Raw genomic sequence first — 25,500 nt, forward strand, 5'->3', positions numbered from 1 at the left:
AAAAACTTCAGCACTAACAGTACATTGTAGTTTCACTGAAGTTGTGGAACATCTAACACCTCTCAGGTGAATGCAAGTAATTTGAGATTCATATTCCTTTGTAGTATGAGGCAGCATGTGTAATGGTCGGTACTTCTCTAATGATCCAGGTCAGCAGTGAAGTGTAAGAATTGGGTTGTAAGTTTTTAGTTAATCACTCCGCAACTTTTATCCTTGTTTGGTCTTTTTATTTTTATTCCATGTGGTGGAGAAAGTACAAAAACAAGCTTATCTAGTCTTTCCTGTAGCAATTCCCTTGTTATGTTGTGAAGCCACTCATTTTTCCTGTACCAGAGGACACAGAGCCAGAATGTGACTGTAAATGGCACGGAGTGCCGCACGCTTCTCTCAGTGTGCGTGCACGGTAGATAGCATGAATGCACACGCCAAGGCACTGTCACAGCTGATGTACACGTGCCTGGGCACATGTTTGCAAGCCCCTGTTTCCCAGCCTGTTCCTAGTGATGACTGTAACATGTGTTTCCCCCCACTGTCTCTCCCTGTCCCAATGTCTCATCCTCTCTTCCACATTGACGCATTGTCAACAGGTATCTGTCACTGGGTGCGTTTATCAACTCACTTCTGAAAGAGTGCAGAAGTAACGTTTCCAAAGAACTTTCAGGGAGTTTGGGGCAGTTGATAAATGCAAAGGTGTTTTGATTATGGGATTAGAAACACCAAAAAGAGTGCGATCACAAACGTGTTTGAGCCAGAACAAATTTCTATAGAGTTGATAATGCAAAGTCGTTTTGAAATGCGTATAAAGATCGGACCTGCCTAAGTGTGATGCGAACTACTGCCAACTACACATCTTCGCTCCTCTGGTCAAACTGCGCAATGGAGCTGCGCAGTGACAAGGCCTCTCAATTGACTCATGACAGAGTTTTAGTTGATAAGTACAACAGCTTGATGCTGTTGCGATCCGAAAGGCGTTTGCAAATGTGTTTTGAGGGTGGGTATTGAAACACATTTCAAACATGGGAAAGTTGATAAACGCAACCGCTGTGTTCAGACTGGGTCCAGTGTCTCACAAAGAGTCAGGAGAGATCCTGTCTTTCCTACAAGTGACCATCCTCATGATTACTGTCCCTGACCTGTTAAACTATGGGGACAATGGTACCAAAGCATTTTATGATGAAAATGGTACCAAAGCATTTTATGATGAAAATGGTACCAAAGCATTTCAGAAATATATAGGCCTATTTGCATTCACATGTGACCCGCTACAACAAAATGGTCCTAAAGTCGGGCGAGGTCGATTATTTGAAAATTGCATGATATAATCCCCTAATCTTTCTGCTTTAAATTGATATATAACACATTTTATAAAGATAATCGGCTGCGGAGATATCGACGTTTAAAAGAGAGCATGTCGAGACGTCTGGAAAATCACTGTTTCGAGAAAAGCGCCCTAAAAGTCTTCCTTTCGACGTAATCGCGATCACGGGACACGCAAGTCAGTTTTCACCTCTGGACAATAGAAGGTAAGCCCTAGCAACCCCCGAAGAGTTCATTCAAGCACATCAGCGTCGGCGGTCTCCTCACCAACCAATCAGTGACCAGGATGTGAGAAGCGGCTGATCATAGCACACCCCGTGCGCACGCACCAGTCGACTGGGCAGTGTGCGAGCTTCACGCTTCGGTTAGCAGCAAGCAGCAAACTGACCAATGAGATCACTCTGGTCGTTGTTAGGGGCGGAACCTATCTGTGGCGCTCAATCCAAATTTTCGAACCAGTTTCTGCTTCGTTGAAACGCCAAAAAACATGGCTCAGAAAAACGCTATTTTTTTATCTTTCCTTTGATCATTTTGCTTCAAAATTTTGACAGATGATAGAAGACATGTTAGACTGCAATAATATATCAAAATCAGAAAATCATAAGTTTTGACCAATTTTAATGCTCTGACTTCACACTCGATTTTCACTGCTTCGACCGTGCGTGACTTTAGGACCTTTTTGTTGTAGCGGGTCACTTGTATATGAGATACAAGAGAGACATACCTTTGTGTTATTGCATGATACTTCTAGGGTACAAGAGAAAGTCAAGCCCTGTTTTAATAGACCTAACCCCAACAACATTGCAACAATGTCCAGAAGACAAAATTCCTCACCTTGGCCAATAAAACCCCAGAAGAGAGCAAGGGGTACCATTTCAGCAGACGCATACTGAAAACCTTCTCCAGGTAGGTTTCCATAGCAACCTACCTGTTCATGCCCAAAGGTGGTGTGGGTACAATCCATGCTTGTGATCGGCAAGCAGTATCATTCTGTTTGGACTATCACGCCTGCGTGTTGAGTGTATCAAATAATGTTACGGTACTACAGGAGCATTCTAATAGAAGGGTTGTCTGGGTAGTTATACCTTAGCTGGCCAGGGTACAATTTGGGTGAAGTTACCACGACAACATTTGAGCAACATTTTGCAGGGACCATTTTAACAGGCAGGGTAAAAAAAAATATTAAAAAAAAAAAATTACCTGGATGCTATCCGGACATTGTCGCGGTAACTATAGTTTGAAGGCTCTGTTAAAACAGGGCTTCAGACTCCGTGTTAATTTTCTTACCATTCTACTTCTAGTATACGGCCTGTGTGTACAAGGCTTGTGTTTACATAACAACTAACGTATATTTTATCGTGCAAGAAATTAAAGGACTGTTGAGGAATTGAGAAATATGCATGTGTTCAGTCAAGACCATTAGTCTTCAAATTCAAGAATGTTAGGAGTGTTCATTATTAATCAACTGATGATCATTCAGTATGTCATTTTTAATATGTATTCTGTGTAGATGTTGGTCCAAGATAGCCTTGCACCAGTTTTAAGTGGGTTATAGAAAATAATGACTCAATAACATCACAAGGCCAGTAGATGTGATAGGTGTGCCATTGCAGAAAAACTAAGCCTCACTTTTTATTGTTGGTGGAAGTTTGAAATTTCTACTGATGATAAAAAAAAAGAAAAAATGAAATGATAGTACTCCAAGCTAGTTTCATGGCAAGATGCATAGTACCAGAATACTCTCGGTCAGTGTGACATATGTTTCAGGTTTCCAGAAAATCTCTGTTTGTACTGAAACAGGAAATTGTGTTTGTGGTTTGTATTTATTGGCATAAACATTTGCTGTATCCCAATTTATTGCAGTGATCAGAGGAAGACGCAGTGCACTTTGTACAAACTAACAAAGGTAGATCCACTGTATGCCAGATGCGCCCTAATGATAAGAAATTCTGGACTGGGTGGAGTGGGGATGGATCATCTGCAGGGTTTAATGTCGGAAAGATGAATTGGTCTCTGGGGATGAAGTTGCTGTAGGTCAAAGGTCAAAGGCAGTTTGCTGATTGAGATGTACTGTTGCTGTCTTACTTGTGTGTCTGTATGATGGTTGAAGTGCTCCTATATCTGATCTTTGCACAAATACAGATTGTTGGAGCATAATACGGTATTGTCTAGTTCTCTTTCCTATAGTACCTACAAATACCAAATAAAACATGATATTCAATTCTTTTACTGAAAAAATACCTGGCAAAATCTCTCTGATTTTGTTATGATAATCATTTACTCAACAAAGCAGTTAGGAGTGAAGATTGCTTTTAGATTGCTTTTCAAATTTGTGGACTGACCATCATCAAATGTTGCTTGTGTAAATGTAGCTTTGTATGAATATTGTTGACCTTGGATGTTTGTATGCTCATTGGTTAGTTGGCAGAATCAGATGCATTCATCTGAAATAATGGGCAAGTACCTATTGAATGTGTTATAATGTGGATTTCAACAGGGGTTATGAATTTACCTCAAGGTGTTCAAGGCAACCTTTGTGTTTCTGTCTTTTAATTCAACTTTGATATTTGTCACTGTTTGTCCCCTGTATGCTCTTTCCCTCTCCCTTTCCCCCAGTGCCATACTTGTTGAGGAACGTCTGTGTCCTTTCCTAATCACATGTAGGTGATGTGGGCGGAAAAAAAGCTCCCCATCACCATGACAACCTTCTTTCTTCCCACTCCTGCAGTGTGCCCTTTTGTGATGCAATTCATAGCTCCATACCGCTGCAGAGGTGGCAGTCTTTCAGTCGAACAGTCAGTTTTTCGTGTAGAATCTCTAAATCTCTAGCAGAAGTGTCCAAGTGATGACGTCGCTATACCCCAAAGAGTGGCTTAGTGGTGTTCTGGTGTTCAGATCCACACTTTCTTGCATTCACTCAAAAAGTAGGCCATGGTATCGCTCGAACTCTGTCACACAGTGCACATATCATTTCAGATGTCATGCTATCTATGTTTCCAAGAGTATGTAGAGTCCATTACTGTAATAGCCTAGATTACAAGAGCGATCCTCACACATCCACGCATACAGTTTTGTATTTCTATCATTTACGGTGTGTTGAACTGTCATCCACAAAGGAAGATTTTATTTTGAGCAATTTTTTAGTCTTTCAAGATGCACGAGTCGCTGCAACTGGGGCAAGTTGGGACAGTCACAGCCACTTCCCCTCCGGTGAGATAGGCCCTCCCGAGCTCTTTAAACTTCCTGACTTCCAACGTAGGTAATGTGTCTATATTTGAGTATTACGTGCTCTGATATGAAGCAGGGGCTAGGTCAATCATGATTCGGGCTCGTTTTGCAAAGAGACACCTGTTATCTGTATTGCGGCTTTATCATGGTTTTGGCATTGTTGATTAGTCTGGCCCACTTTTGTCTTGTAGAGGTCACATATTCCCCATATGTACCTCATCATGTCCTTGCCATATCCATGTAGTGATATATGAATCATCATTTCTGCATGCAATAATGGCAAACATTTTCCGATATTTTCTTCACTGCGTCTTTGATAAGAATTACTAATTAAGACATTCCAATGTGTGATCCATTTTTGATACTTCATAGTATTTTGGTATATTTCCTAGATTTTCTATCATTCTTGGGGGGTGTTTATCAATGGGTTTGTAATGTGCGGGTCTATCCAAAATGTGGTAATACCATATTCACATCCTTGTTATTATACAAACTATCACAAGTTTATGTATTTAGGAATAGGAACAAGTTAACCTGTTGAGGATGGGCTGATTTTGCTACAACATGCATTTCCCATAGACACCTGCCCGAATATACTGGGGACTCGTCCTTAACAGGTTAAAGGATCAGCTGATATGAGTTGGGGCTAATGGTAGAAATACACTCGTAACATCACCTACATTGTACACTCGAAGCAAGCACAGGGTGCTCACTGCATGGTGTAAATGAGTACTGTCAAACCTGAAACATTCACGGTATGAAACTTTCATGAATTGCCACTAGCATTCAATGCATTGTATAGACAAACACTTTGGCGTGCATTTTACTTTTGCGAATCTTGGCTCCATGCGAAAATTTCATGCACCTGAACATTTCTGGTGTTACAGTATTCACAGAAAAAAAAAATGGGAAATGCAAAGTTTTTTTTTTTAATTGAAAAAAAAACAAACAAACAACATGCATTGTATAATTTTGAAGCTCATATTTGTGAAAATTAGGCCATGATACCACATATCAACTTTTTTTGGTAAAGGAATGTTGCTTGTACATTTATGTCTTTTTGTGCTTCTTATGTGTGGATAGAAGTTTCCTATCCTGTCTCTAATTTCCCACACTGCTTATGTTCACATATCTCTAGCCAATCACTTTCCCATTTTGCCATTATCTGACATTCATCCTACACATTTTCCCACAATCTGACTTTATTTTTGTTCCCAAATCTCACAGCTTCACGCGCCCACCCCATGGGGAAAACACTGCATTAGCAGATTTGTCGCGTCGGGGTATCGCTTCCGCAAGCGGCAAGGAGCAGGGGCATCTGTCAATTCCCTTTCGCTAGGGGAGATGAAAAATCGTCCCGATGCTCGACTGCCGGAGATTCCCGGTCGGATTAGCATCTGGTTAGAGCTCGCTTTGCCATTTTTAAAATCTGGAATCCCATTGGCAGCTCTGAGGAGGAGTTAGTGAAGAAAGCAGGAACACCCACACACCCAGCTGTGCCCTTTTGCAGGCACTAGTCACACACCTCAGTCGTTACTCTTCACCATCAATAAACTTCACCTTTTTTTTTAGATATTTGGCATTCAAATTTGCAGTGTTATTTCCTCCAGAAAAAAAAAATGGTCATCTTGGAGGAGAAAGCAATCTTTTTTTATCCACTTTCTGTGACAGATTTTGTCATTTTCTTCATCCCTTTCCCATTTCCATGAAGTATCCCCTGTATTAGACAGACTGTCAAGCTGTCATTAGTGTCATACTTGTTGACTGGTGGAGTCACACCATCTCAATAGGTGTGTTCACACGGCAGTTTGGGAATGAGATTTGGATCATGATCCAAATCTCACTCCATGTCCCGTGTGAACCCTCCTATACGTGTAGACTGGTGGGGGCCCACCATCTCTCTGTTATGAACAAGAATTTCCCAGGCTTCTCAACTTTTCTACTTCTTTGTCCAGTTCAGAGAGGAATATATTTTTTTGTGTGTGTGTCTTTTTTATAGAGGAATCAAAACATTCTTACAGGCTAAACAGTGTATGCATGAAGTTCATGATAATTCTTTACATGGTTTGATATACAGTTTGCATATAGGCCTGGAATGTGGCAGGAGACCCTTATGTATATTTCGAAATGCTCTCTTTCCCAGAAATGATTCACTGTGCTGCCTCATTGGATGTAGCAAGTGTCAACTCATGGCGGCGAACTGAAGGCACAGATGTACTAACATGAAACCCATCAAGGACATGTTGCTCATATTAATGTGTCATGAACGCTTTCTGTTACCATACACTATCACCTGAAAATTACGCCATTAGTTGTAGTGCATATGGAGTTACTAGCTACACTGTATTTCTTACAAATACTGTGTAGGTCTATAGTTACTACTTTTTGATGTAAATTCTAAATATTTCATGATATGCCACAGGCCTTGATGAATTGAATGCCATTGTACCAGGAGTTTGGTCAATATTCATTAATGAGAAAATTGATATTACTTGCAAGGTCAGGTAAACATTAACAGAAGTCATTGACCTCAAGGCTCAAGCCCCTTGAAATCTTTAGTGATTCAAGAGTTGCTTAGTAGCAAATCTCTTAAATGCTTGAGGTCTGTTACTTGGTTTCTCATATTTCTTCTGCAATTAATACCCATTTTGTTGAGATGGACACTGTCACTATAGAACACATGCACTCATCTCCCCCGTTTTTTTTAGTGGAAAGGATGATATATCCATTAGTAAACTCAAGTAACAGAGCCACATTCAGTTTACACTTTCTGACCTTTGAGATAGAAGTTTTATTTATGCATAGCTGTAGGCCTACTTCTGTGTGTTTTTCATGTTCTAGGTAGGAGGATGGAGGATGGAATCCTTGGGAATTCATGAATGTTGGCTTTTTTGTATTTTTCTTTTTCCAATTTTATTGACCAGCCAAAAAGTAGGGGGGGGGGGGCTGCAGCCCCACCCCATCCCTTCTGCAGGGCCCCTACCAAGTTATCATCATTTTCTCTGAAAAGATACACTTTCCCCTTTGATCTTATATAGGCCCATCTGCATCTTGGCAAGTTGTGAGGTCATCCATGCTTAAATGTTATCTTTTAAGCATGTTTTTAAATTGTAACTGTAAAATCATTGCCCTTGATGTATGTACTGTATCTGAAACCATTTAATGCAGTGCCACTGGATATACAGCCTAACAAGCACATGTCATGGAACATACAAAGTGGGTGACCATCATTCTCAGAGCTATGACTGTGGTCTTTTATAAACCTCTGCTCTCATTGAGGCATACACTTCTAAATTGCATCTCACTTTCAGCAAAACATGTCCACTCTTCACTCCAAGAGTGAGGGGTTTACAAAAGGGAGTTCTTCTGTAATGTGGCCATTGTTGGCAATTATCATGCTACAGCTGTATGTAATCATTTGGTGATGTGCTATAGAAACCATAATAGTTCTGCAGGAGAATTTCCAGTGTGGTTGTTTTCAAACCCACAATACAGAAAGTGGTGGTGGTTTTGTTTTCATTTTGCTTCTTTTTTTTTTTTTGCATGTGTGTGTGTGTGTTTGTGTTGTGTGTATATATGTGTATGTGTTTGTGTTGTGTGTATATGTGTGTGTGAGGATAGAGAGAGAGATAGGGGGTGGGGCTGCAGATCAGCGACCATTGAAGGCAGGAAAATGTTGTATACTAGAGGCTTTCACTTTGACCTGGAGTACCCTCAGAGCCTCATTGGTATTACATGCTTGTTGCCAAGTGCATGTATTTTGATCATGCAAAACATTTTTTTTTTCCTGATGAATAGAAACAAAATCAGGGGTTGAAAGTGAAAAATCAAATTACTCAGGTTGCTTCCCCCTTTGATGAATGCTGACTGATTGAGGTGCATGTAAGTGAACAAGTAGTGCACGAGGGTACTGGATTGCTTTGAATGAAGGGACTGGATTTCAAGCCTACTCACATCCTGTCAGTCAATTTGTAAGTGAATTAGTGCTAATGAATAGTCACCCCGTTCCCGTGCAGTATGGCATGAGAATAGCAAGCCATGAATGCACATAATAAGTAATGTGAATATAGAGAGGAGTGGAGAGTTAAAGGCATGGAGATGGTAATATATTTGTATATATGCACACTATGAAAATATCCAGCAGAATTCCACTGTAAGGCTTATCGTGTTTTAATTTTACTGATTATTCAACTTACCCATTTATACGTTCTTGATTTATCTATTGATTTATTCATTCATTTATTTTGATGGAATCCCATTTTCTATGCTCATTTTTTCCACTAATAAATTCATTTACTTCCTTACATATTATTTGATACATCTATCCATCTATCTCTGTTTATTTTATTTTTTTTATTACCAACTTGATGTTTACTTTTTCTTTTGGTTTCTTTCTTATTTAGAGAGCCAAATTATACATGGGAGTGCTTCATTATCCAATTTACTTAATACTATGAGTATAGCTGCAACTAAAATGAAAACAAACAGACAAGTATATATAAAGTAGTCAAATAATTTCTTGAGGTTTATAATCACTTCATGTTCCAGGTAATGAGAAAAATTTGGAGAAGAGCTGTATAATATCTATTATGGATGAGAATTTTGCTGTCCCCAAACTTGTCAAATAACATGCTTATGTCTCAATAGTTCACCAATATCTTGACTGATATGATGATGAGTGAAAAAGAAGTAGGCAGGAAGAAAGGTAGAAATGTGTCAAGGAAGTATGGTCATTGGAATAACAGGTGAAAAGAAGAAGAAAAAAAAAAAGGAAATGGCTTTCTACCGAAGTGAGTGTAAGGAGAGCAAAACACAGAAATCAATCCAGGTAATGTAGGTTGTGGAAGTGGTACATCAACCACCAAACACGGACATACTCTGTTGTGCTGAAAATCTGGCTGTATCATGTTCCTTACTCTTAAGGATATGTTTTTTGTTTTTGTTTTTGGTCCAGTAGCATACAAACCAAATGCTTTTTTTTTTTTTCATTCAGCATGTTTGTTGACAGTCTTGGTAAGAATTGTATGTGTCTGCACTGTAGATTACTTCCACATAATATTTACTGTGTTTGCGATATGGAAGACTTGTGTGATCTTATCCAACAGGAAATACAGTAATCATGGATTTTCTTTTTAATTTATTTGTAGGTCATTTGCGGGTATTTTTTCATTTCTTTACTTTTTATTGTGATTCATACTTTTTTCTTCAATATTGTTTTAGGAGACCAACAGCTGCTATTCATATTCTACACCGTGCTAATGATGTAATGACAACAATTTGGCAACATACAACAGCTAGCTGGGTGGTTGAGAAAATCAGAACAATTATCTATCCTGCAACTGATTATTCTTTTATCATCTGGCCGCACAGATTATACAGAGTATTTTAGTCAGTGATGTATGTGTGTAATCACCCACTGATTTCACCAACTTTGTTCCTGTTATGACACTGGCATTATCCAATTCTATATGTGTACAAAATACTATAATTCTTTTGTTACCTGCCCCCCCCCCCCCTTTCCTATTTAGCCCCATAATTTTGTAAGTAATCATTTTTATTTCTTTATTTTTTTCTCCAAGTTCATCATTCCACTTGTGATTGTGCATTTTGTGCTTTCATTTTTTGTCAATGTTCTCTGTCGTATATTTGCAGAACTAGCTTAAAGGCATAATTTACTATTTGCAGATGAAACAAAAACCCAGCACTAGTGCTTCAAAATAGTTCTTAAATATGTGAGTTAGGGATAGAAACAACCAATGTAAAAATTTCAACAACAACAAAATCAGTATATTCGATGTTAAGTATTGTGAAATATTCAAAATGTGAACAATAGTTATAATAAAAACGTTTCCAGACTAAACCGTCTACAGTTATGGTTTATTGGGGAAAAATAGTGATATCTCCTTATATTTTAGGCTTTATTGTGAAATTCTTATATGGTAGGATGCTTTGTGATACAACTGACCTACACATATGCATCAAATGTGATATCTTGGAGCATTTTCTAATCACTGCTTCTTAAAGGTAAACAGGACCTTTGATTCGTAGATTTTTTTTTAGAGAGAGGCATGAGAGGCATGCGGTGACATAATGGAGAATTTCAGGGTTTCCACACTTTCCTATTGATTGTTGGTATTTACCTGTGCCTTAGCATCCACATGTGGTTACACAAGGATATTCAGTTGCTTTTTATTGTTTTATTTATGTTTACTGGTAACCAGAAAAGAAGGAAAGTTAGAGAGAATAGAGGAGTGAGATATACAATGTAGAACCATGCATACATTCATAACACCTATTTGATCAACTTTCTCCTTGTAGGCTAAACAAGGTGGATCTTGTAGGCTTGATGAATAGAAAAAGTCATTTGATTGAAAGACAAGAATGATGGAAAAAACAAGTCCTCTTCAATAATGTCCACTCCCTCCAGCCATCTATCTGCCATTCAGTATACGTGTAGGTGTGGACAAGGAAGAAAATAGCACGTTGAAGGATTACAACTAATACTGTATCTCTTTAAATGAGATCAAGATGGTCTCCCATTTCAGTCTCCCTCAGCGAGTATTCTTCGGGCATTACTATTGTTGTTTGCTGCACAAGTATCAGTTAAGTAGAAACTGCAGGAGTGTGCCTGGGCATGATCCCTCCCCCCCCCCCCCCCTCGACTTGTATGGCCTAGGAAGGAGAGTATTGCTTCCCCTCCTGAGCTGTTCATAAAATAACTTGTGCAGCATCTACCAATAATAGCATCTTCTGATATTATCCTTCAGGACATCTAAATGTCATCGTGTCAGATAATGAAAATTATTTCCTTTTTTCGTCCTGTTTGAGATTATTTCAGATATGATATATGTAAGAACATACAATTTTTCTTTTCACAGTTGAACATTTGGTCTCTTCAACATCATCTATTTTAACATACAAGTATCAGTAAAGGTAATCTTTTTGAAGATGGAAGAGTCAGTCCAAGCATCAGAAGGGTATTTGACATTCTCTATCAATACAGCTAGTGGAGTTCATAGTGAAATTATCCCATAACATGAAAATATTATCATGCTAAGCAGATTTTTTTCCCTTGCATTTATATTTCCTGTGGTAGAGTTTTGTGTAGGACCTTTCTTAGTAGTGGTGAATCCCATATACACCACAGACACCCCAGATTCACACCTCTTACTGCTACTTTCAACCACTGTACCTATCACCCACATCAATAAGGTTCCAGTCCAGTTGACATAGAGATGGTTGTTTTGAGAAGTCACTTTGGCAAGGGTGGATTCACATGTGACACTAGATGCGTTCACATTGGAATTACCGTGGTATTGAATATACTGGTAATTTGTTTTCAATGTTCTTATTGGCCGAATGGCACGGTAATACATACTGTGGTATTTCAGTTGATACCGTTCTCATTCACGTAATACTGTGGTATTTTTTTCCTGAAAGTATACCTCTCTGAGGTAAGCACTGCACGTATGCATGTATGCATATCGTGTGGGGGGATGTCAGGTCACATGAAAAATACAGAGCAGTGTGGTGGATAGTATTTTGTGAGACAATTCATACTCAAAGCTGGCATGCATATTTCATGCAACATTTGAATTACCACCCTAAATACTGCGGTTATTTTGTGGTGTATTGACATTCACATAACAAAATATTGCCTGAAATACCACAGTATTTCACTGTGAGTGTGAATGGGGCAACTGAGAAGAGCATGCACAACACTTTATTAAGGAGTAAAGCTATTGTGAGAATTATTAGATGCGAAATACTGCCCCAAGTGAAATTATATGATCACTGACCTGTCCTATCACGGTCGGTAATTACAAGGCTATGGATTCCCTAAAGTAAAAAATACAGGGCCACCTTTAATTTGTTGATAAAAAGATAGAGTGTTTTGACATAATATTCAATGCAAATGAATACTCAATATCTATATTTTTTTTGTCTTTTTATGTTTTTCATATGACTTTTGATTTTATTTTATTCTTTTCATTTCAAGCAAGTTATTTTTCTAGATAGCTTTCAAGATAATGTTATTGGAAATAAAATTTGATTTTCATTGAATTGCAAAGATAAATGATATTCCAACAATATTGATTTTTTTACTACATATGTTTTGGTGACATATAAGTTTATCTGTCAAGCATGTCCTTTTCAATAGAACAACCCTTCTTTCTTTTTTCACATGTTTAGTTTTTCCTCTCTAATGCCTATTCTACTCCAAACACAAACCAAGTATTTCCTCATAGCCACTGCAGGAAACAAAAAGACACCAAGAATAAGACACTAGGGATGAGTAAGAGACAGAAAGACTTATCTCCTAATGTATCATACCCATGAGGAATTCACTAGTAATTGTCTTGGCCCTAAACATTTCCTGGTTCAAGGGAGACAGAGACCAGATGGAAAAAACAAAGTGCAGGGACCTTGTCGGTCAAAAAGTCTCCTTCTGTAGCTCAAGATTGTCAGCTCTCTCAGCAAAATATGTTGTCAGTGTATGTTTCATACAGACAGATTGTAGGCATATGACTATGTGTCTTCAAGAAGTGCCCATTGGAATTAAAGTGTTGTTACAATCATTGTATCAGGTATGATATGCTCTGGCAATATTGCATAGTATTATTCCTTATAAACATCATTTTTTTGTATAACATGTTATTTGAATCAGATTAAAGGTAGCAACTTTTTGTTGCTGTATGTAACTGTGCAACTGTGAAAGTGTAACTGTAGCTACTGTAGCTGCAGTAGATACTTTCTGAATGAAAATAGTGATGTTGTATAGGCCTGTTTGTGTATCTTTACTATATCTTGATTTTTTTCCCCACAAATTTTATGCTATTTTTCATTTTTGGTCAAAACTGAGACTAGAGTAATATTTTGATATGTATAGAGCGTCCTATGCATCCTAGTCGATTTGCCATTAACCAGTACAAAGCAGAACAGTACGAGACCAAAGCATTGCAAATTCACACTCTAGACATGATGTGTGTGATTTATCTACTTTTATTTTCAAGCATTAAGTCGTAATGACATCCCCTTGGGTGTGCTAACAATGATAATAAACCATATTTATATTGCATATATCTCACAAAAAAAGTGATAAATCTGTAAGTGCTTGCACAAAGATGGGGAACTGTCTGAACGAGAGAAGTACTGTAAAACATGATATATTCGCGGCACGAAATTTTCGCAAATTGGAGCCAACAGCCTTTTTCGTGGCATGAAATTTTTGCGAATTGCCACTGGCGTTCAATGCATATAGTGTAGACAAGAAATTTCGCATGCATTTTAATTTCGCAAATCTTGGCGCTCCCAAAATTCGCGAAATTAAAATGCACGCGAACATTCCTCGTTTTACAGTACTCAAGGGGTGTAATGATGCTTGATGTTTCAATAAGGTAACAAAATATGTGTAAGGAAATAATGAGGAATGTTTGTTTAAGTTCACCTTTTTAGTGCCATCCAGGACCTAAATATTTTTATCATTTTTTTTTTCATTCTTTCCATCAGTTATCTCAGATCTCTCATGCGAATTCTCTCTTCATCAGATGCACAGTGTAGAATCTTTGCAGAATGTTATAAAACAGTTAGTTTGGGACCAGTTACAAACTGATAATGATGCAGAATGGAATTCGTCTATAAAAGTGTATTCACTGGAAATTAACTGGAAAATTTGGGTTCAAATGATAATTAGTGTTATGTAATCAGTAGCATTTGGGGAGATAGATAAGTCAAGACTGCTGCATGAATTAAGACAAAGGAGAGGTTTGCACAGTTTTAATAGTATTGTCTGTGTGTAGGATTTGTAGCCTTGGTCAAGGAGTTCTAATTAAACTTGGTAACAATTTATCTTGGTCTAACCATGGACCTACTGTAGATTCATGCTCTAACACACTCTATCTGACGACAGTAGCTGGTTCTGGATAGGTGTATTAAATTGTGCATATCAGCTCTATCAAGAAGTATGTATGATGCATTCTAAAGAATAAGAATATTATCCAAACATGCAAGACATAGTTGTAAATCTCAGATTTTTTTTTTTGATTTTTTTTGGGGGGGGCATGATAAAGCATGGTGCCGAGTTCTAGCCCAGTGTGTACATTCCCTAAATGGCCCATAAAAATATTTCTGAAATGAAATGTTTGAGTCATAATAGCCATATCTGCTTTACTCAGCAGATCAGTTAATGGTGAAATTGTGATATTGATGAAGTCCAGTTCCACCTGTGGAAAATGGATGTTGTGCATTTTCTGTCTTCAGTTTTTAGATTTTTTTTTTTGTTAATCAAAGAAACAAGATTCATCATTGTGCTACGAGCAGGATTTTGTACCAGCCTCATCAAATATCGTGCCCAATAGCTTCGTAGCATAGAGATAAGATAGGAGTAGAAAATACAACTATTTTGTTATTCCCCTTCAACTTACCAAAATCCCACACCTACACTCTTGAGATAGAACACACCAAAAATAGAAACATGCAATGTGAAATGCTCTGGCTGCATATGTTCAAATTTTGTCATGGATCGGCCATAATTATAAGCCATGATGCCCTGAAGCTTGCTTGTATATGTAACAGAGGTATATGTTAAAATAAACATGACATTGCCTATTTTGTTACAATCTCCTTGTGAATTATCTGATAGGCTGGAAAGAGTCTTGAGTTGAGGCTAGAGAGGGGGCAATGCCCACTGACCGTGGGAGGGGGGCAAAGAGGCCAAAGGTTCACAGGAAGTGTTTCGTTGTTTCAATAGAAAGAGTCCAATAATTGAGGAAGGGAAGGCTCCACCCGACTCATTTTCTTCTTCTTTCTCTTGTTGCCGCAGAAAAGTTATTTCCAACAAAAATTATCCATTCGGAAGATTCAAAATTGCTTTGTGAATCCACACCTCTCCAAGTCAGAATGACCCTATACCACGAGGAGGGCAGATCCAGTGAAATCTTCATTGTAATGGTGAAACCTGTCAGCTTATTGTTTGCTGAGTTTGCTCAAGTAATTACTTTCATTTTCAATAGCCTTAATTGAAAGCTTAAAGTAGACAATGGTTCATACTATTCAGAGCACTTAACTGATTTGATTGTAGGATTTGATGCCGTGAGGGGGGGGGGGGGATTAGAGTTGATAATTCATCCTTTATGATTATTTAATGATATGTGATTAGGTCATCTAACACTGATGACTGTTGTTTTTAGACCTCATAGATTTAGTAATTAAAGGAACCAAAAGAACATGATATTGTAAAAGTGGATATTTTCGCATGACTAATTTTTCGTACTTGGCCAGGTAAGAAGAGTTTTGCATGTTTTTAATTCCGTGGAATCAAAATATCAACTACGGAAACATATGGCGCGCAAAAATATTCACGTGCTTTTATTTTCGCACTAGCTTCGGGTTGCATGAAATGTGCGAAAATTTTAACACCGCGAAAATTTTCACTTTTACAGTAGAGGAATCAATTAACAGTTTCTAAACAAGAATTACGTGAATGACCTGAGTACATACTTCTTTTAGAAAATATGACTTTATTGGCTTCTTATGCACAAAACAATAGTGGACCCCGCAGTTGGCTATTATGTTTGGGCCTATGACCACACAAAAACATCTTTGAGGCATTTTTTAGCTTTGATATTCAGCACATTTTGGCATGCCAACAAAAAAATTAATCTGAAGATATTTATTTTTTTATTTTTTTTTTTAAGTTTTGCTAGTACATGCTCTGTCGATGAGCAGTTTTGATAACAGTCTATATCCCTCCCCCCCCCCAAAAAAAAAAAAAAAAAGAATGAGAATCATACTTCAGGAGGAAAGGAAAAATGACTATGATAAAATGTTAATTTGTTTCCCAAATGATTTGCTTTAGAGTTACAATCCAATCTCGGGGTTGGTGGCCTCATTGCGCTAAAAGCGACTGCCATTTTTGGTATGTTGACCCATCTGGAGTTTTAATGAGGTAAAGAGTGCCTCTTGATTCAATATTTGCCTAAATTTGCTGTCTGCGCTTTAGCCAGGATATAAGTATGCTTCATAGGAGGGGCATTGTAGTGTGAAGAATTTCCCCCATGGTGGGTGAGAGAGTGTGGGGGAGCATTGTAACCAGTCTCATATCCCAGTATGGGTTTTTATTCTGCCATTGGGGTTCATTGTCATGGAAGGAAATTTTCCAGACAAGCTGATGATTAAATCAAGCTCAGCATTTTATGACCAAATGTGTTGAATGCGTTGAATGCCTTCTTCAAAAATGTTTGCATGAACTCTATGAAATAGTTGGACAGTTATATACTGTGTGGAAGTTTATTGAGTTTTCATGAAGATCAGTCATTTCTTCTAGTCTAGTTCTCAATTTTTTTAATAAGTGCAAATTTAAAGCATGTGATCAGCAGGTTTGTGTATTGCCCTATTTATAGATGAGGGGGCTTTAGCACATTTGCAATGGAAAGGCAGTTAAATTAAGAAAAATAGTCATTAAAGAGAAATGAATTCATTTTAGTGAAATCAGAAGGCTAAATTTGTTTTCAAACATATAGAGAAGAAAATATATTGAATCAATTTAAATGATGTATGTAATATAACTTACAGATGTATGCAGAGTGCCTGTGATGGTATTGAACATTTATTGCTTATGATATTGAAGTTTGAATTGTATTCCATTCACTTAGATGTTTCAGAATAATAAATGTATGCTTTTGGACTGCATTTCTACAGTGAATTCATAGTCTTATTTATTGCACGTGAATGGACTGCCACGTTCATGCTTAAAGCAGAGTATGAGATATTACATGTGAAGTTACAGTGTTACATTTTGTGATGTAGTTTTTCTGTCCAAGATTAGAGGGAGATATGGTAGTTTTATTTTAATTAGTAAATTGGGCTTGGGCACGGACAGACATCAAAGACTATCACAAACAAACATACACACACACACACACACACACTATCTCTCTCTCTCTCTCTCTCTCCCCCTTACATCCCATCAGTCACAAGAACATACTTACTATCTCTAATCAGGGAATAATCTGATTAGTTTGAAGAGCTCCCCCTACCATGGGATGGGGCAGGTACAATGTTTGGAGAGGAAGTCACTCAGCGACTCCTGTGATTGGTGGAAATAAGGCAGCCCTTCCTGCCAGTGCCAGCGCATACATGTATGGTGTTCAGATGTGTGTGTGTGTGTGTGTGTGTGTTCTTGTGTGTGTTTCTCTGTGTATCATTTTTATCAAGGGTGGGGGGAATGAAGTTCAGATTGGAACTTATGATACAGCTCTCACTGTTGTGGTCTTTCAGATATTAAAAGTTTGTGGACTAGCCTACATGCTAAATCTTCAAAACAGTCCTTACCTAGAGTCCAAAATACAACTTTCCTTGTGTTAGAAGGTGGCAAACGGAAGCAAGGGAGAAAGATATTGGCTGGGGTAAACCAGATTTTGACTATCCAACAGAACTGTGGAATTAGCCTGGTCCTGCACTTGCTTTTGGTGGATGGGGAAAGATATTGAACTTTTTTTGTTCCCTTGTGAGGTGCACTTGGAGCAAACTGTGTTTATGTTTTGCAGCAACATTCCTTTGAAGAGAGTGGCAGCAGCTTTCACATTTTGGAGTTTGTAGGCGAATATATGAGGGGAAGTTTATCAAGACTGTCTCCTAGCACTGAGACTGGAGTATCTCTGACATATGAGGACGTAGGTATGAGGTCACTATTTGGCAGATCCGGAGTCGAGTTTTCCTACTAGCGTTGTTTTCTTTTCCTGCCAGGAAGAGATTTCCTTGTAGTCAATGCAGTCACTGGAGCGCACCAGACCAGACCAGGCAGGCGTCATATAAAATCTCGGGCTCCCCTTCCACAGCTCTCACTCTATTCCAGTGAAAGGCGGGACGGTCTTCACTCACCAAACAGGGAATGGGGAGGACTTTGTTTGATGCTGCTTTTGTCCATACTGAATGTGGATGGAGTTAATCTCTGATTTCTTCATGCCTACATTTTTTTGTTCAAAACTCGACAAATGAGAGAGTGGTCAACTTTGAGACCATTTTCTTGTTGATTTAATTTTCCGTGGGATTTTTGTGCTACGTCGTGTGACCTGAAGAGCAAGGAGAAAAGCTGGTGAACAGTCCAGTCCAGTCAACAGTGTCTCATCAATCTGGAGAAAGTTTACCTTGTGGGTTTGTCGTCAGGAACAGAGGAGTCTTTGTCTCCGGAAGTCATCTGTTTTCCCCATCCTCGTCTCTCAAATTGATGGCAGGCAATCACAGATGATAATTGCTGTGGATTTCGCAAATGTTGGTTCATAATTCATTCATGTCATTGAGACAGGAGCATCCTTACCCATCACTAGGGCCGCTCCTGATGGGGAACCCATGCAGCAGCTTGTGGATGCATCGCACAAACCAACGTGGCCCCAAGTAGCGATTCTGCAGCTCATCGGAATTTGTTCCTGACCCGGTCCAGTCACCCGCCATCTCTCGATTCATCCATGAAATATTCTCTGCCCCAAAATCTCCCTGCGCCTGAATGATCATCCATCGCTCGCTCTGTCTTCACCTGAATCACGGTCTAAATTTGAGCCAAGATGTATCACCTCATCAGTTGAGTTTAATCCCTGCTGCATGAGTGTCATTCATCTTCCGTGCAGGAAACTCATATCTGCCGACAGCAACACTCTTCCCCTTGTTTACAATCAGGCAAAGCAAAAGCAAAGGACGGGGAAATTGTCTGCTGTGGTCATCTGCATTTGCAATTATTTTTCTTTACTCACCCTTGGTCATAACTGAATAATATTTGTTTGCCAAGAACCGCTCTGACTGGATTAATGCTTGTGCCAGATCTGGACTTTGCCTAAAGCCGAGTGTCTGGGAGAGTGCCGTAGCTGCGGTCTCTCTGTACTCGGCCTAATCACTGGTTCCGACTGCAAATGAGGATTGTACACAGTGAATCTCTGCTCTGGACTATATCTAACCTGCTTTGGCTGGGAATAAGAAGAGCTGTTAGTGTGGGAAAAAGTTTCAACATTTTTTGTCTGCAGAGTGTATGATATTATCGCAAGAGATACTCCATACTTTTCCAGGACCTTCAAAAAGTACTGTTTGGACATTTTGAGTATCTAGCGTTAGCAACAGTTCTGACAAAATGCCACCTGTAATAGCAGCAATGCCTGGACGGAGGTTTTCTCTCAGGAGAAGGTAGGCATCAATTGTTATGAATACCTGGGTTTCTTTTTTAGGCGTGTTTTTGGCATCTTGACAGAATGTCAATGAGATTACAGAAACATAACCAATCATGAACGTGAAGCTGTAGGTTCAGCAGATCATCAGCAACTCAGCTACAAGTGATGTACCTATCCACAACATCTGTGTTGATGTTGATTTGGATTCATGATCATTCATGTCAGCATGGTTTTTTTTTTTTTTGGTTGCTTTGGTATGTGTGTATGTTTTAGCTGAGCTGTGATATTTTTGTATGAATGCAAGTATTGCAACTATAGCAAAGGATGTATCATGCACAGATCATATGTCACCTATACATCTCATTGTGAAGATTTGATTGTGACTTCACAAGTGCACTTTTCGTGCTGAGTGTGTGTTTGTTTGTTGTTGTTTTTTTCATGAAATAAGGTAGCTATCTTTTACCTTTGTTCAAGTATCACACCAGAATATGTAAGGTTGTATGTTTACAAGGTCTCCCTAACGTCATGTTTTACATGTACCTTTTTGAAATTTCTGGATGAGAGGTATGATTACTTGAATATTAAAGCTATTGCCAATGCAAATTGTCATTTGTAATTATGCTCTGTTTTCAGTGCATATTTGTGGCCTACCATTTATTTTGCTTGCAGTAATTTTTCCAAATTGAGACTGATAATGCCATGTTTTCTTTTGTGCTTCTTTTTGTGATATATAGGAGGAGGGAGATGGAGGGTCAGTTATACTGTGAGGAGCATACACCAAAGGAGAAGCCTCCAGTCAATGGAGGAGTTGCTGTAAAGGTGAGAATGAAATGTTCAACTAGTGGTATTAGTTTGAAAATATTCCATTCATGACAAATTGTCCCCATATGTAAAGCAGATTGAGGAGGTGTGCATGGAGGGAATTGGGCTTCTTTCACTCTCAATGTACAGGTTGTAGAGCTCATGTATACTGTAAAAGTGGAAATTTTCGCAGTGTTGAAATTTTCGCGCACTTTGCGCAGCCAGAAGCTCAGCGTGAAAATAAAAGCATGCATATATTTTTGTGTGCTATATGTTCAGGTTGTTGACGTCTTGATTCCGCGGAATTAGAAACATGCGAAACTCTTCTTTCCTGGCCAAGCGCAAAAAATTAGTCGCGCGAAAATATCCACTTTTATAGTATGAGACATTATGTGTCAAACTATTTTGTTTATCAATGAGATATACAACATTTAAGACATTATTTATAAAGTTATCTTAGATCACTGGAAGCCTTTATAAACTGTGATTTGTGTAACATACATCTCTTTATCAAATGGAAAGTGTGTTTTTGTTTTGTTTTTTATGAAACATATTTGATGCAGTTCATTGCAACCATATAGGCCTAACCAACAGTTAAAATTCATCGGGGGAAATGCAAAATATGCATGAAGTGCACCCTAAACTCAAAGCCAAGTGTGTGTAGTTAGAGTTTTTGTTCAGTCTTCATGTTAGCCATGTCAAAGTCTTGTAGGTTAATGTAGAAAGCAGTAGAGGGATAGCGTTTAGTTGCCATGATATATGTGTAGGGAATCATCATATCTTGGAGGCATCTGACTAAAAGAATGTTATCAGAGAATCAGACATTGAGAACGTTCCAGTGGGAACCAATCATTCATAAAGACCACAGCAAGCATTAGCTAGAATGGGCAGCTTACTGTTGCCATCGGTGATGCTTATTTGGAGTGAAATGTGTACCTCACCAAAATGTTGACAACTTTGACGGAACTGTCCATTAGCCATTAGTGCATTCTTGGGGGAGGCCACTTCGGTCCACTGCTTACAAAGTCTGGCACATTTACTACCATTCTGTTATGATATACTTGATGGGAACAGTGTGTACAGGGGTTGGACATATAAATGCCCATTCTGAGACTCTCCCACTCCCCGCCCTTCCCCACTCCCTAAAAGAGGGGAGGGGGTACCGTTGACTCTTTACCCACCCTCCATAGTACTCCCCCGGCCCCCCACTCATTCACACTAAAGACAAAGCATTCCATAGCCACTGGGTTATACACTCTACTTGACTACATCTCTTGAAGTTGAAAGAAAGGCATTCGTATTTAAATTATTAAAATCGATGTGAGTAACAATAGATAAACATGTTCCAGAAGATGTACTTTGCTATTGTAAAAAAATGATGTCTTTGAAATCTTTCAGTAAGCCATTTCAAGCTGAACATTTATGTGAGTTTGTGATCATTATTTTGCAGTGCCAGAAATAAGCATTTTCTGGTTAATATTGTTCTATGATTGTGCTTGTTATTGAGACTGACAGACGTGACTGGGAAGGCTTTATACCCAAGGGGAAATATCATTATCAGGGTGGAAATAGGGCTAATTTCATCAGAGACCCAATAGCAAACACAAAGGGCATGTGATTCTGTGTTTGTTTCTTGTGTATTATGTGTATGTGTGTATGGCGTGCGTGTGTGCGTGTGTGCGTGTGTGTGTGTGTGTGTGTGTGTGTGTGCGTGTTTAGACACCATTGGTCAGCTGACCATGTCTAAAAAGCAGCTATAGGGGTACTGGTAATTAAAACACTCTCTCTGGTCAGGGTGTGTTCATGGGGCTTGTTGTGAAGAAATATCCTAGGCTCTTATCGATGGATGGATAACATTCCAACTTCCAGGGAATGTCTGCATCAGCCATGCAGGCTCCAAGTCCTTGGCGTGCATGGTGGAATACCAAGAACCAAATTACATAATGGCAGACAGTATAAACAAGCAGTGTGGCTCCATGGATGAATCTGTAATGAGTGCATGCCAGGGTTCCAGCAGACAGTTAAATCTGCGACATGCTATTTGAGAGGAAGTAATTAAGAAGAAAAAAGGGCTGGTACACCTCTACAAATAACAGCATTGAATTGTTATGTTTCTTCATCCAAAAGCAAGATGGATGCCTAGTTTCCAGTGATGTGTGGTTAATGATCTTTACACCACCTCAACAAAATAATCTTTCAGTTACTGATCCTGATTAATGCTGTCTGACCCAAAGTCGAGACCTTTTGTGCTGCGTGTGGTTGAGGAGGGATCAGGTTTTAAGATATTTGAAATTCCACAATAAATGTACTGACTAATGTTGATATTGTTAGCTGTTTGTTAGAAACACAAGTAACAATCACACAAACATTGAAAAGGTTCCATTGTTTTCTGTGAGATTGTGCCAATGTCTTGAGGGGAAAAATGCTATTCATTGCCATCAAGGGACATTGGAGAAATCAACCAGACCCACACTTTGTTTGTGATCATTTATGGTTATTTCAAATAATATGTAAATGACCTAGATACAAGAAGAGGCATGTTTTTGACTTGTTTGTATGTGTATGCTTTGTTTTGACTGTGACACTTTTACTCAAAGCTTCGAAATCTTCAGTGATTGACTGCTTCCAATATTTTTTGTGGGATATTATACTTGACAACCATGTGGGAGAGATATTGTTATGATGTTCATATATATATACTTCATTCTATTTTAGCCCCCTGAAGGCAGTGAGTCCAATTCTCCAATTGTATTACCTGATGTGATGTCACGGCAAGCAACATAAAGATTTTGATCCTCACTTCATTAGTCATGTGCTTGCATTTATTATGACCCAGTCACTGACCAGTATTTATTTAGACTATTTTATGCAATGGTGAAGACTTTGTAGCTGTATCATTCTTGCATTACACCAATTTGAACTCTTATGAATGATCCAGCACATTTGCCATTTCCAACCCCCCCCCCCCCAAAAAAAAAAAGAAGTGCCAAAAAAATGAACAACAACAACTTCAATAGGTCTAGACAAGACAGCACCTTAACAGCTAGTACACTCTGAAGGTGAATCATGAATACCACTTCCTGAAGTAGATTGCGGTACAGAGAAAATGTTCGGTGCATAGTCAGTGTTGTGGTAGCGGAAACATTCGTGCAAGTCAGTTCCTAAAAAAGAAAACAAAAGGAAAAAAAGCTAATGACAGTTGTGTGTGTTTGGGGGGAGGAGGGGGAGCTGGGTAGCAAATGGGTGTCGTGAATTAAAGCATCCAGTCAAACCAGTTGTCAATAGGTATAGTCCTATGCATGACATCATATTACTGCAGAAGAACAGCTGCTGAAGGTGCATGGTGTGGACATCCTTGTAGTTTCATTCAAATTAAATAGGAAGTAGGCCTACATGTATTTGTTCACATTAGGAAAATATTGAACTTACCCCAATTTGTATTGTGGCTAGAAAATGAAAAGAAAATGTTTGTTGAACTATGCAAAATGTGTGTAGCTATGTCTTCCAGTAAAGAGTTGTTTGAGATGGTCCTTCATAATCTGTTTAACATGTGACTTGACAATTTGTACCACAATCCTTTTTTTTCTCTCATTTTAACTTTCACTATGCTTTGTTAATCCTCACAGAAAAATGATGCAGAACTGGACTTCTTCGAATTCCTTGAGAAGATACAGGTAAGACATTGGAAAGAAGCCAAATGTAACTCATGCTTCAAGTGTGTATTTGGCAGCAGCCCCAGAGTTTTAGAAACGCATAAGCCAGCTGCTAGCATAGCAGTGGAATGGAATTAGCTCCTGACTGTCCAGAGAGGTAGATTTAAAGGAACTTGTTGTAACTCTGACATTAAGTCAAAATTGAACTGTCTTGTGCATATGTACAAGCTTGTTTTTCCCATTGTTATAAAGAAATGTTGGAAGGCTCTCACAGCTTTCTTCTCATGAATATTCAACATGTGACATTTATTCTCTCAAAATAAATGTAAACATAGGCCTATTTATACTTGTATACCCACCTTTTGAAGGAGAATTATTAGTTGTATGAGAATTAAGAATGCCATATATATTTAGCAAGGAAATGTTAAAAAGCAGTGTATCCTCACAACAAAAATTGGTTTCTTTTGATTTCTGTAGTTTTCCTATGCAATCTACTTCAATAGAATTTTGAAAGGTTGATAGGGCTTTCAACTCTGGAAATGAAGGGGAGGAGTTTTATTTGACATTTAAAAGGATGAAGCAAAGATTCTTCATGACTGAAGCAAAATGAATAAATTAATAAATAAATAAAAAATAGCCTTTGAGGGAAAACCTTTTGTGATTTGATTGAGGATGGCTGAATCATTTCCATTTTTCTTCAAGGTGTCATTGCACACAGTTTATTTATTTTTGGAATCACATTTATGAGCCAAACAGGGAGTGCTAATCGGCTGATGGTTGCCCAACGTCATACATTTTACAAGAAGTAAAACTTGTGTCTGTAATGTGAGTGAGCCTAGGCATGGAATCAGCTGAAATAGGCAGGAACAGGTGATGGAGACGAAGTAAGACTGAAGCAAGCCCCACAGACAAGGCATTACAAATGAGATGATGTCTCAGATTTGACTCTTTCTGCAGCTTTAGCCCGAGCCAGGGGGATTAGATCAGTTCGCAGGGAGATTTCCTGCCTAAATCAATGCCCCCTGCCTCCTCCCTCCTCTACCCTCCCTTGTTTCCAATTCCAAAACATTCCCATCTTCAGAGTGTTCATCTAGGGTATGTTTAAGGCTTTCTGCTGCTCGAAGTTTATTAATGTAATTCACTTGTCCCATTTTGTTTGATGTGGCAGTGTGTCACCCAGCTAAGGTATATTGATATATTTATGGATATGTGTGATTGTTTGTTTCCTTTTTCGGTCATACTGTTCTGCATATAGTAGTTTTTATATAATTTTGTATGCTGTAGATTTAACGATGGAGTTACATATCTTGCAATTCGAAGTACATCTGCTGACCATACTGGACATT

At 38.6% G+C, this 25,500-nt stretch overlaps 1 protein-coding gene across 5 annotated transcripts in view; it reads left to right on the forward strand.

Annotated features, from left to right (window-relative positions):
• Positions 1-25,500, forward strand: part of LOC140239285 (rap1 GTPase-activating protein 1-like) — a 289,478-nt gene that overhangs the window by 239,096 nt on the left and 24,882 nt on the right. For 4 of the 5 annotated variants that reach the window (XM_072319160.1, XM_072319164.1, XM_072319162.1 and 1 more), the window contains 2 exons: positions 20,435-20,519; positions 24,128-24,175. In XM_072319160.1, the coding sequence (XP_072175261.1) occupies positions 20,435-20,519; positions 24,128-24,175 (133 nt within the window). Of the gene's footprint in view, positions 1-17,811; positions 19,717-20,434; positions 20,520-24,127; positions 24,176-25,500 lie in introns of those variants that run through there. The other variant, XM_072319163.1, reaches the window with a different exon arrangement.

Source organism: Diadema setosum, chromosome 15 (genome assembly GCF_964275005.1).
Source record: "Diadema setosum chromosome 15, eeDiaSeto1, whole genome shotgun sequence".
NCBI lineage: Eukaryota > Metazoa > Echinodermata > Echinoidea > Diadematoida > Diadematidae > Diadema > Diadema setosum.